At 49.7% G+C, this 12455-nt stretch overlaps 6 protein-coding genes across 6 annotated transcripts, besides 18 other annotated features; all 6 read right to left on the reverse strand.

Annotated features, from left to right (window-relative positions):
* On the reverse strand, positions 1-322 carry Tc00.1047053508321.11 (histone H2A, putative; the record flags this gene model as incomplete). Its single annotated transcript, XM_802089.1, has 1 exon — positions 1-322. A coding segment is annotated over one exon (322 nt), but the record flags the coding sequence as incomplete, so codon positions are not given.
* Positions 1-12455: a sequence feature (heterozygous, Esmeraldo-like haplotype).
* Positions 518-988: a mobile genetic element.
* Positions 629-685: a microsatellite.
* On the reverse strand, positions 1150-1557 carry Tc00.1047053508321.21 (histone H2A, putative; the record flags this gene model as incomplete). The annotated part of the gene is made up of 1 exon (XM_802088.1): positions 1150-1557. The coding sequence occupies one exon, from the start codon at positions 1555-1557 to the stop codon at positions 1150-1152; it is 408 nt and encodes a 135-aa protein (XP_807181.1).
* Positions 1753-2213: a mobile genetic element.
* Positions 1864-1910: a microsatellite.
* Positions 2214-2240: a microsatellite.
* Positions 2260-2304: a microsatellite.
* Positions 2891-2912: a sequence feature (AT_rich).
* Positions 2970-3000: a microsatellite.
* Positions 3032-3409, reverse strand: Tc00.1047053508321.30 (hypothetical protein, conserved; the record flags this gene model as incomplete). Its single annotated transcript, XM_802084.1, has 1 exon — positions 3032-3409. The coding sequence occupies one exon, from the start codon at positions 3407-3409 to the stop codon at positions 3032-3034; it is 378 nt and encodes a 125-aa protein (XP_807177.1).
* Positions 3531-3553: a microsatellite.
* Positions 3759-3782: a microsatellite.
* Positions 3839-3878: a sequence feature (T-rich).
* Positions 4195-4247: a sequence feature (A-rich).
* Positions 4400-7858, reverse strand: Tc00.1047053508321.40 (hypothetical protein, conserved; the record flags this gene model as incomplete). Its single annotated transcript, XM_802085.1, has 1 exon — positions 4400-7858. One exon carries the CDS (start codon positions 7856-7858, stop codon positions 4400-4402), a length of 3459 nt encoding a protein of 1152 aa, XP_807178.1.
* Positions 4832-5010: a microsatellite.
* Positions 7944-8049: a sequence feature (A-rich).
* Positions 8080-8113: a microsatellite.
* Tc00.1047053508321.50 (hypothetical protein, conserved) lies at positions 8325-9692 on the reverse strand (the record flags this gene model as incomplete). Its single annotated transcript, XM_802086.1, has 1 exon — positions 8325-9692. One exon carries the CDS (start codon positions 9690-9692, stop codon positions 8325-8327), a length of 1368 nt encoding a protein of 455 aa, XP_807179.1.
* Positions 9915-9941: a microsatellite.
* On the reverse strand, positions 10126-12066 carry Tc00.1047053508321.60 (hypothetical protein, conserved; the record flags this gene model as incomplete). The annotated part of the gene is made up of 1 exon (XM_802087.1): positions 10126-12066. The coding sequence occupies one exon, from the start codon at positions 12064-12066 to the stop codon at positions 10126-10128; it is 1941 nt and encodes a 646-aa protein (XP_807180.1).
* Positions 12199-12286: a microsatellite.

Below are 12455 nucleotides of genomic sequence, written 5' to 3' on the forward strand. Positions count from 1 at the left end.
GCGACAGCGTCACATCCTTCAGGAGCATGCCGAGGTCGTCGTCGTGGCGCACGGCAAGCGTCACCGTGCGGGGTGTCAGGCGCTTCGGCTTCTTTGCCTGCTGGCTCGCCGCCTTCACGGACAGCTCCAGCAGCTCGGCTGTCAGGTACTCCAGCACCGCCGCCATGTACACAGCGCCCGACGCGCCGATGCGGCGGGCATACTGGCCGCGGCGCAGCAGCGAGCCCACACGGCCCACGGGGAAGATCAGACCGGCCTTCGCGGAGCGGCCGCCGCTGCGCTTCTTGGACGCCTTCTTCGCTGCCTGCTTCGGGGTTGCCATCCTTGTCTGCGAAAAACAAAAAAAACAAATAGTAATAAAGTGTGGTTAGGTTGCTTGGCTTGGCTTTGCTCTTGGGAAACAAAGGGAGGAGAGAAGGGCGGGGGCAGGGGACCTGCGGCCAAAGCAGAGGAAAAAGCGCACGGCACGCCACAATGCGGCCAAGCGCCGACGCCAAGGCGCCGCAGAGATCTACAGAACAATCTTCTGGGCCGCTGACTGGATCCTAAAATTATCTATAAAAACCAAACAAGATAAGGAAAAAGAGGTACCCCAGAGGTAGTTAATTGCCTCATGTTTTTCTTCTGAATAAATATAATATATATATATATATATATATATATATATATATATATATATATGTATTCTGTTGACTACTCACGTGGTCTTTTGTACTCAGATCCGAAATATTATTACTTACGAAGTGGCAGACTTTGGGGTCCTCCAGCCACAAGACCCCACCGCGAGGTGGGAATCGAGGGGCTGGGTGGAATGGCAAAATAAAAGTAAAAAATTATCTGGCCTCTATCGGTTCCCTAACCCTTAAAGTCGTTTTCTTCCCAAAAATTCATACGGTAGAAAAGTACCATAAAGAAATGTACTCGTTCTATCAGGATATACACAATAGGTTAGCCAGCTCTCCCGCGATCATTCTCTTCACAAGCCCCTACAACAGTGGGGAGAGAGGCCGTAGAAAACAAGAAGAAAACAACGAAAAAACAATCCTATTCTATGGGGCTACGTGTGGGTCACCGTGGCTCGGCGACGACGGCCACCCAGGTGCATCTAACATGTTGCGCCCCGTCTCTGCGCTTGGCCTGAAGGCCGCTCTAAGCGCTGGGCGTCGCCCTCGCCTTCTTGCTGCTCTTGTGCTTCTTCACCAGCGCCTTGTTCAGGCTCGGCATCACACCACCACGCGACAGCGTCACATCCTTCAGGAGCATGCCGAGGTCGTCGTCGTGGCGCACGGCAAGCGTCACCGTGCGGGGTGTCAGGCGCTTCGGCTTCTTTGCCTGCTGGCTCGCCGCCTTCACGGACAGCTCCAGCAGCTCGGCTGTCAGGTACTCCAGCACCGCCGCCATGTACACAGCGCCCGACGCGCCGATGCGGCGGGCATACTGGCCGCGGCGCAGCAGCGAGCCCACACGGCCCACGGGGAAGATCAGACCGGCCTTCGCGGAGCGGCCGCCGCTGCGCTTCTTGGACGCCTTCTTCGCTGCCTGCTTCGGGGTTGCCATCCTTGTCTGCGAAAAACAAAAAAAACAAATAGTAATAAAGTGTGGTTAGGTTGCTTGGCTTGGCTTTGCTCTTGGGAAACAAAGGGAGGAGAGAAGGGCGGGGGCAGGGGACCTGCGGCCAAAGCAGAGGAAAAAGCGCACGGCACGCCACAATGCGGCCAAGCGCCGACGCCAAGGCGCCGCAGAGATCTACAGAACAATCTTCTGGGCCGCTGACTGGATCCTAAAATTATCTATAAAAACCAAACAAGATAAGGAAAAAGAGGTACCCCAGAGGTAGTTAATTGCCTCATGTTTTTCTTCTGAATAAATATAACATATATATATATATATATATATATATATATATGTATTCTGTTGACTACTCACGTGGTCTTTTGTACTCAGATCCGAAATATTATTACTTACGAAGTGGCAGACTTTGGGGTCCTCCAGCCACAAGACCCCACCGCGAGGTGGGAATCGAGGGGCTGGGTGGAATGGCAAAATAAAAGTAAAAAATTATCTGGCCTCTATCGGTTCCCTAACCCTTAAAGTCGTTTTCTTCCCAAAAATTCATACGGTAGAAAAGTACCATAAAGAAATGTACTCGTTCTATCAGGATATACACAATAGGTTAGCCAGCTCTACCACGATCATTCTCTTCACAAGCTCTTAAAAAAAAAAAAAAAAAAAAAAAAAAATAGTTCCCATCAAAAAAGAAATAAAAATAAAATCAACGGTAACAACAATAACAACAGCAACAGCTTTCTTAAAAGCCTTTTGAATCTCCCAAACACCACAATCCACGCGCAAAAAAAAAAAAAGACCGCGGAAAGACGAGAGAGAGGGAAGGAAAAAAACAGTTTTCTTCGATTGCCTTTTTGTTTCTTTTTTCGGCGCCCGCGCGGTGCTTCCTTGCTGTTGGTTTTTCTCCCCAGCCTGCTGCCGAAGCGTCCCCTTTTTTTCCGCCATCGCACTCTTGCGGCCGATCTCGGGCCTTTTTTTTTCCTGGTCTTGTCTTCGGCGTCTCGTGGAGAGCTCCATGGCCGCCCTCTTCTCAATCATCGGACGTCGGCTGGCCGGCAAAGCCGACCCTCGCCGCCGCCGAAATCAGGGCTTCTCTTGGCGGGCATGGGCGCCTTGCCAGACGCCGCCGCGAGCGCGTGGACCGCGCTCTGCCTTTCCGTTTTTCTCTCCCGCCGCGCGGCGGCTCTGGCTTTTGGAAGTGCAGGAGAATATACCGAGAGACGCCGCCCGCGCATTGCCTACCCTTCCCTTCACTTCATTTGGCGTCCCGTGAAATAGCGAAAAAAAGACGGATGTACATGCAGCGTTTAAAACGCGGAAAGCCTTTTTTTTTTTTTTTTTTTATTGCACGCCTCTTGTTGTGAAAATGGATGTTTAGTATAAACGGGTTTTTTTTCTTGCGGAAAAAACAGAAAAAAAAAAAAAAAAAAAAAATCTGTTGGTTGAAGGCGGACGGGTAAAGCCCCTATTCTTCGAGTGGATCTTCGGTGCGCCAAACCTGCTTGACCGCCCCAAGATACTCGCACATGAGGCTGTCGATCGTGTCTCCATCTGTTGTCTGCGTATTCTCTCTGACCCTGCCGTTACCAGCACCCTCTCGGGGTTGAGAAAAAAAACGGACACCCAAATCTTCTTGTGCGGGTTTTCCTGCCCAGTCGTCAACGCCGTTTGACCGCAGTGCGCCCAGCAACTGCCCGATTTTATCCTCTAGCGATGGCGATGGTGTACGGAGATTCTCCTCCGTGGAGGCGTCTCCCTCTCCACGCTCGATTGGCCTCGCCTCTTGGCCCTCCATTGCTTCCAACAAAGCCCGCATGTCTGCCAAAAGTTCCTTCGCTGCCATATTCGCGCCCACGCACACACAAAAAAAAGACGTGCTCCGCTTCTTTTTTTTTTTGTTGTTGTTGTTTCTGCGGAACGCACCTCAGCCAAGGTGATCTCTTTTCCCCTTTCTTCCTGTTTCTTTGTTGTTGTTGTTGTTGTCGTTTTCCTCTTAGGTTTTTAGCCGCCGTCGTGGACCGGATGAACCTTCCTGCTTGGCAGCATGGGTGATAGTAAAATCAAACAAGGAGCAGATACAAAAGTAAAAAATATTGAGGAGAAAAACAACATGCACACACGACCAGCAAAACTGACAAGAAGAAAACAATAATTATTATTATTTCAACCCGCAAGGCTTTGCCAAAAAGAAAAAATAAATAAATAAATAAATAAATTTTCCTCATCTGAAACGGCAAATATGTATACGCTGTATGTATGCGTAATTTTTGAATTTTTTTTTTTTTTTCTTCGCTTTTTTTCTTCTTCTTCTTGATTTTAAGCCCCGTCCAGTTTCGAGGCGTAATTTAGAGTTTCCTAAAACGCGGAAAATAAAAAGGCAGCGACATAACACGCACAGTAATCCGCCTCCCCCTCTTTTCCTTCTATAGATCTCACCCATTTCCTCTTCTTCCACAGTCACCGCATGTTCTGTCACATCCACACACACACACACAGAAAAAAAAAAAAAACCCTTCCTCTATGTGTCCTCATTTCCTTCTTTCTCTTCTTCAAAAATGTGCTGTAAAAAAATGGAACCCGCCACCAACCAGGCGACCACACAAACACGCACACAGACAGACAGACATGAAAATAAAAATAAATAAATAAATGAGAAAAAAAGAAAGAAAAAAAAAAAAAAATTTGTCCTCTATGAAAAAAGCGGCGTAAAGAGGCCAGTTATTGGCGATAAGGGCGACTAGGACGCAGAATATGGATGGGACAGTGAGCCCTTCTCATGGCTGCTTCCAACCTTTATGGGTCAAAGAGGGGCATGAAAACAAAAACCAAATAATTACTTTGAAAGTGGTCGAAGAAGAAGTGAGATTTTATTCGTCTTTTTCATGAGATCCAGTGCCTTTGCCCGCAAAGACTTGTTCGCTGTCGTGAGATCCGTCCCGTTGACATTGTCCACGAGCCAATTAATTTGACCATTCGTGTCGGGTCGCAACGACTTCAAAAACGGATGTGTTTTCAGAGCGGCTGAAATTGGTGGAAGACTTGTTAACACCAGCTTATCCCCGCCAAAAGAAACCTTCATGTTCCACGGTGTCTTCAAATCTGGACGACGAAGTTCCATGTAAGAGCCGTCAAACCGGTCCAATGTCACCGCATTTTCAAATGTAAGAGGAGGAGCGTTCTTAAGCTCAACTGCGGACACCGTTGGGGCATAGCTGGTGACTGTGCGGACTTCCTCGACTGCCGCGGATGGTGGTGACGGTTTCGTTGGTGGCGATGATACCGGTTTCGTTGGTGGTGACGGTTTCGTTGGTGGCGATGATACCGGTTTCGTTGGTGGTGACGGTTTCGTTGGTGGCGATGATACCGGTTTCGTTGGTGGTGACGGTTTTGTTGGTGGCGATGATACCGGTTTCGTTGGTGGTGACGGTTTTGTTGGTGGCGATGATACCGGTTTCGTGGATTTTTTTTTCTTCCCCTCCTCAGCCGCTAACTCTGAGTGAGACTTAATATTCACAACCGGCGTATCCAGCACCCCTTGTTCCTTTGCGACCTCCTCAAGGGGAGAAGATTTATTGACAGTTTCCGCCTTCCTCGCCTCTTTTGCCTTAAGTAGCCTCCGGTTTTTCATCTCTCGAAGTTTCTTCTTTTTTTCCTCCCTCGCTCTCTTCTTCATTTCTTTCAGGATCCTTTTCGATAGCTTTTTCCTTTTACGCGACACACTCCCGCCAAGCTTCCCCTCGCCCTGACTTTTTTCCTTCTTCTTGGCCAGTGGCGCCTCTTCCGCCTCCGTGACGGCTGCTGACATCTCCTCCTGCGCCTCCATTAATGTCATCTCGGCCACCGCATCCTCTGCCTCGTTCAGCTGCTTTGGGCGTCCCTTCTTCTTGGCCAGTGGTGCCTCTTCCGCCTCCGTGACGGCTGCTGACATCTCCTCCTGCGCCTCCATTAATGTCATCTCGGCCACCGCATCCTCTGCCTCGTTCAGCCTCTTTGGGCGTCCCTTCCTCTTGGCCAGTGGCGCCTCTTCTGCCTCCGTGACGGCTGCTGACATCTCCTCCTGCGCCTCCATTAATGTCATCTCGGCCACCGCATCCTCTGCCTCGTTCAGCCTCTTTGGGCGTCCCTTCCTCTTGGCCAGTGGCGCCTCTTCTGCCTCCGTGACGGCTGCTGACATCTCCTCCTGCGCCTCCATTAATGTCATCTCGGCCACCGCATCCTCTGCCTCGTTCAGCCTCTTTGGGCGTCCCTTCTTCTTAGCCAGTGGTGCCTCTTCCGCCTCCGTGACGGCTGCTGACATCTCCTCCTGCGCCTCCATTAATGTCATCTCGGCCACCGCATCCTCTGCCTCGTTCAGCTTCTTTGGGCGTCCCTTCTTCTTGGCCAGTGGCGCCTCTTCTGCCTCCGTGACGGCTGCTGACATCTCCTCCTGCGCCTCCATTAATGTCATCTCGGCCACCGCATCCTCTGCCTCGTTCAGCCTCTTTGGGCGTCCCCTCTTCTTGGGCAATGATGCGTCTTCGAATTCATTTACCTCCGGTAGGGGCTCGTCAGGATGAATGTTGTGCTGCTCCAACAGTGCTCGGTGTTGGGCCACTTCAGCCTCCTCATCCTCATTCGTCTCCCGCTCTTCATGAAAAACTGTCGCACTTTGTACAGTCTCCATCGCCTCGCCCTGTTTTTTGGAAATTGCATCCGCCACGAGCTGCTCGACGTTGTCCACAACCTGGAGCCGCAGCACCAAGTACAAGGAACTGCGAATCAGGTCCATGAGAAGGGCACCATGTGTTGCTTCGCACCCATTAACCTGCACAAGGAGCAAATGCCCACGGTGGGAGAAAAGGAAATTTCTGGCTGCCTCAGAAACCGGCAGAGAATCGGAACAGTCCTCCAAAACTATAACACCCTCGGTATGCACACGCATCTTAAGCTTCCACTGCACTTCAATGGATGGTCGTTTTAGAATGAGAACCGCCTGTTGCCCCGAGGCTTCTTCCCCTCCCTGTTGTATGGCGTCAAATGCAACTTCCTGTGGTTCACCCATTGTCGTCACTTTTTCCACATGTAATGAAATAACACAATCCGACCCCTGAAGTACCTTTTTTATCTTCTCTACGCGAGTGGCTTTGGTTTGGGCGTCAGCCATCTCTTCGTGTTCTCCCTCTCCCAATTCCTCTCCCTCAACACCGCCAATGTGAACGTTGTTGATGTCGAAAATAGACAGGCCACCCTTTCTTTGCTGAAGAGCGTGGTACAACGCACCCCCTGCAGGTGTCGCGTTTCGAAGTGCATTTTCCAAACCAACCAGAGCGCCGGATGCATTTATCATCATACCCCACTTGGAATCAGCCGTCGTGCGCTCAATCACAACCTTACCGGTGGTAGGATCATAGCAAGTCACTTTGGCAAAAAGCTTCTTTGCGGCTTGAGGCTCCTGGTAAAGTGCCATTGTAGAGTGGGCCACCTTTAGCTCAAGGCGTTCCGGCTGCATCATAAGCACCCAACGTAGAAGACTGTAATACGACTCTACCGTAAGGACCGCCGTCGTCGCATCCGCCGTGGCGCTGTTTGGCAATGGTGTGGTGCCATTTTCATTAAAAGGTGTGCTGATGGTTTCAAACGCCGTCAACAACGAAGCTCTTAGTTGAAAAAGATCTTGTGTGTTCTTCTTTGTCGCCTCCAGGGCGAAATGTCCTTCCTTTGTGCGTTTTTTCTTCGCTTGGGGCTGCTCCTCCATTGCAAGCCTTGCCTCCAGACGATTGCACGCCTCCTTGTAGCTATCACGCACAATACCGGTCGAGAGGACAGCCGCAAGCGACGCCACAGCCTTAGAAGAGGCAATTCTTTCTCCAAAAAAGCTCTCTAGTCGTGGCATAACGTCCATCGCCTCCTCATCCGAGGCCACTGGCACAAGTGCCTCCACATCGCTAGACACGGCACAAGAAGCATAGGCAAGCATGATACTTTTTTGAATTCCGTAGAGCATTTCTTTAGGGGTGGTGCTAGTTTCTCGCTCCAGCGCGTGCCGAAGTTCGCGAAGCACAACGCCCTGCACACGAGTCACCTCAGAACGATAAACACGGTCGTGTGCGGGGTTTGGCACCACCTGCCGAATCGAGCGATCGTACAGCATGAAAGGTGCCATCAGTCGCGCCTTGAAGGCCATCACACCTGTCGCAATCGTAAAATCGGGGGAGTTGTTCGGCATCATCTCTTCCTGGACCGCACCAACGGAGTGTTCCGGCGCTGTCGCGGAGGATGCAGCCAGTCCACCTGATTTCTTGGACCGATACATCGTTGCCAAAAGAAATCTGCTCACCAACAATAATATTGCCTTCCCTTACGTTATCTGCTCGAATAAGAAGCGACACTGCATGGGGAAAAAGAAAAACAAACAAAAAAAAAAAAAAAAGGAAATCAAAAAAAAAAAAAATAAATAAATAAATAACTCACAACCGCAAAAAAAAAAAAAAAAAAAAAAAAAAACAGGTGAATGTGCAGGTACACTCCAAAGGGAAAAAGAAAACAAAAAAAAAAAAAAAAAAAAGAAGGCTGCGATGAAAAACACACTCCGGTATCCATCGTCCACGAAGGATAAATCCGCATATCCCCCACCGCATTTACAAAGTCCATTATTGCCTCCCTCGAACAGAATAATCCCTCCTCCTTTCCTTTTTTCCACCAAAACTTCTAACTTTTCGGTATCGTTTCCTTTTATTTTTGTTTTTGTTTTTTTTACCTCTTCCTGCTTAGTTGTTTTACTACTTCACAATAGCATTAGTAATGTCGGGAACCCTCACCACACCATGGGCGTGCTGTGCGGGGATGTCTCGCCAACGCAAAATGCCCTCGCCGTCCGTGTGAAGAAACCCAATCAAATCACCCATGACATGCCTGGAAAGTTGCTTCGTCTTTTTTAGTGCCTCTGCGTTAAACGCGTCGGCAAACAATATGCGATCGCCAGGTTTGGCTCCATCGGGTGGTTGAACAAGGCGAAGTTCGGCTTCATTGGATGCGCAAAGTATCATGCCTTCCGAGTTGATACCCTTAAGTGGCTTCGGTTTCATGTTGCACACAGTCAGGCACAGGGACCCCTCCAATTCCTCAGCCGTGTAGTGTCCCACAAGACCAGAGACGATTGTACGCGTCTCCGTGCCGAGATCCATTTCTTCCACGTACAGACGATCGGCGTCCGGGTGCCGTTTAATATTTTTAAACCGTCCGACGCGAATGTCAATTTGGTTCGGGTCAGGTGCAGCAGCCTGCTGTGACTGTTCCTTTTGCCCCCCCTTCTGGGTGTGACCATCCTTCGTGCCGGACGACGTGGCAGCAGTGGAGGCGTTAGCGGCTTGTGCCAATTTTGCCTTCTGCTCCTTTTCCTTCTCCTGGCGACGGCGCAAAATTTCTTCCTCTGACGGCTTCACGTAAATCGTTTTCTTCACCTTTGACGCATTGGGAGCCGCCGCCGTTGCCTTTGCGGTCGGCGCCGAAAGAATTGGCTCCAGGTACGCATCCTGCTGTGCATGGTGGGACCACGCCAGCGTGGATGGTAGTGCCTCGGTCAACCCATTCGGGTGCCCGTGAATGGCGGCGTAAAGAAGAAGGTCTGCAACAGTTGCCCTTGGCGTTCCCGCCAGAAAACCATTTTTTAGTTTGAAGCTTTCCACGCAGCGCTCAATCTCCGCAAAGAAATGTGTGGCGAGAGGTGTTGTTGCACAGGCAGTGGCCCGAGCACCCGCAGCATCCGCCGAGAGAAGAAGTGCTGTTGAAATCCATTGATTTACCAGCGGAAGCACCTCGGCCTCCGCCCCGACAAATGCTCTCAACTCGGGAGTTTCTGAGGACTTGCGAAGCACCATCAAAATCGGGAGAAGACCAATGTGGATCACTGACCCATCATTCACGGCAAAGTGTGTGCCGTCCGTGAGGATTTGTTCCATGGGAACGGAAAACATCCGAAGCACGCATAAAACCGCCTTACTGAGAGGGGAATTCCCCTGAAGAATGTACATGTGGCTCATTGTTGTCTCGAGTCGCTTGGTTTGTAAAAATAAATAAATAGAGAAATAGAAAGGAAGAGAAAATAATTTAAAGGAAAAAAGGCAAATTACCATCGGACCGCCCTCCATGTACGTACAAAAGACGCGTACAAAGGCAGATAACAAAAAAAAAAAAATCCTCGTAAATGTTACGCATGTATGCGCCTCTTTCTTTCCCCCTTCCCCTTATGTGTGTATGTACGTGTGTCTCTTCATTTACGCAGCCTTTTGCTTCTTTATTTTTTGTTGTTGTTGTTGTTTTTTCCTTCTTTTTCCGTTGTCATTTGCAGCTGTGCGCTCCAAAACGACAACAAAAAAAAAAGAAGGAAAAAAAAAAAACCAAATAAAGAAGACGCAAATATAAATATATCCCAAGAGACTTCGGAGCACGAGAACAAGCAGATGCAACAAAAAAAAATAAGCCCCCCAACAGTGGTAATAAATTATCTTGTATATACGTAATAAACACACGGCCAGTAGCCTGCCCCGCCAAGCAATAGACCGCGAGGTTCTGCTTGACACACTAACGGTTCCCTGAATAAGTGGATGTTGGATGCTTGCCGCCACGGATGTGGTGCGTATTTTTGTAATCTGCCACCCTCAGCCGAAGCCTAGGAATGTCATTTTTCAAAATGGAGGTTATGCTTTTTTGTCCCCACAGACTGAGGGTCGGTAGGGATGTAATGACGCCCCTCCCTGCCGTCGCCGACGAAGACGCCAGGTCCAAAAGCTCCGGTCTCACAATGTTCCTCCAGCGCAGCTGAAGATCCAACGATTTCTCGCGCCCTATAAACAGCCGATCAAAAATTGCGTCGCTGTCGTTGAGAAGCTCACTTTCTAGGCGCTTTAAATAAGCGAGGCACCCGTAAAGAGATCCTGCGGCAGCGAGAGCGGTGATGCCGGCGAGTGAAATCGTCGTGCCACTTATGCCGCCAACGGTGAGGATCAGTGCGCCCAAACCCAACAAGGCAGATGATGCAAGAACCGTGATCACTTGTTTCTGACGATACTTCCAAAGAATCGCGTTGCATACGCGGCCTGCGAGTAGGATCCGTCTCGCGCCTTCCTCCGTCTCCGTGATGAGGTTGTCAAGACGGCGCAACGGAGCCCTCAGTAACTCTTCCATCACCTCGTTCCGCTCCCTCACAAACTCCTGCATCGCCACCACTGCAACCCTCTCTTCCACCGAAACCGCCGCTGATTCTTCTATTGGTTTTGTTGCTGAGTCGAGTGGCGTTAAATTCAATGAAGACGCCAGCGGCGTCGTGGCCTCCAATTCTTCGGTTGAGGCGGTCTTCACTGGTATAAAAGTGGTGTAGATGCGTGGAATGTCCTTCATTTCAATGACTTTGCTGAGGTTCCAGCAGAGGGCTCCGTAGGAGCGACCAAAGTCCGTCGCTTTGTCAAACATGTCCACCTTGTTCATCACGAGGAGGAACTTGTGCTCAAATCCGGCGAGAGATTTTGTGAGGACATCGAGCGTCTCTCCAGTGGTGCCGGGGTTGGCCGGATCAAACACCAGAAGAATGACGTCGCAGCGAGATGCAAACCAGCGCGTGGCCGCCAAAAAGTCATACCCGCGCAATTGCCCCTCCAATGATGTGCGGTCCTTCACGTGGACTGGGGTGTCAATCATTCCAGGTGTATCCACAATCATCAGTCCATATGGGACGTTTGACGAGGGCGGTAACTGCCGCGTTTTGACCTTGAACCGGTGCACAAAATGCATACCAAACTTCTGTAGATCCTGAAGCTGGTACCGCGGGTCGCTGAGGCTCGTGGGACCATCCTCTTCACTATCCCGGTCGCCACGCTGAATGATGGTGAATCCATCGTCTGTCGGTGCAACCCCGGTCCGTTGCACGGCACGACCGAGAAGATAATTAATGATGGTTGACTTTCCCGCGCTGTGGTTGCCGAGCAGCATGACCATCGAGTGTCGATGGTCGGCGGACGGCAAAAAGCTAAAGACGTCACTGTATTGCCGCAAGATGTCATTCCTAAGCGCAGAGATGGAACTTTCAATCTCCCGCAGCGCCGTGTCTGTTGTCTCTGTTGACTGCTGCCCTTTCGCCGTTCCATGCTCGTCCCATTCCCTCACGGCGGGCTTCTGCCTGTTTCTTCCAATCCCTCCAAACCGCATGGTGGCGGCAGACGTCGAGGTGAACCCGCGGCAGCTGTTCTGCAGCACCCGCGCAGATGGAGACGAAGGCACATGTCGAATACGACGCCGCCGCGGATAAAAACACGATGTTTCCGCCAGAGAAGACAAAACTCCTCGACTCCAAAAAGCACGTGGCGTAAAACAAAAATGGTCGAATCCCTTCTGCAGGGAGGCGGCAGCCACCCAACGGCGCATTCCCTGCCAGTCACACAAAACAACAAAAAAGATGTTGGAAAAAATAAATAAATAAACAATAGACAAGTCATCCTTGCATGCAAGAAAAAAAGACCTCCACCCCATACACTTACACACAAATACACACACAAATAATAATAGTAATATAATAACAACAAAAATAGGGCAGTGAAATCCCCATGGTGGGAAAAGCTTCCCTCTCACTCTCCCGTGTCTGCTTCCGTATCCCGCCGATTCATATATATATATATATATATGTTATGTGGATTGGTCAATGGGTATGCATGTATATATATATATATATATATATATATATATATATATAGACGACTCCACACTTATCTTCATCATTCGTGTATCCAAAGATTATACACACACACAAACAAACAAAAATATTGAATTCCCAACCTCCAAGTATTATCCGAATTGGTATCATTTAATATTGGTATTATTTTTGGTGTTTTTTTGTTGTTGGTGTTTTTCACTTACAACGT

The sequence above is a fragment of the Trypanosoma cruzi genome, genomic scaffold, assembly GCF_000209065.1.
Source record: "Trypanosoma cruzi strain CL Brener 1047053516775 genomic scaffold, whole genome shotgun sequence".
Classification (NCBI taxonomy): Eukaryota; Euglenozoa; class Kinetoplastea; order Trypanosomatida; family Trypanosomatidae; genus Trypanosoma; species Trypanosoma cruzi.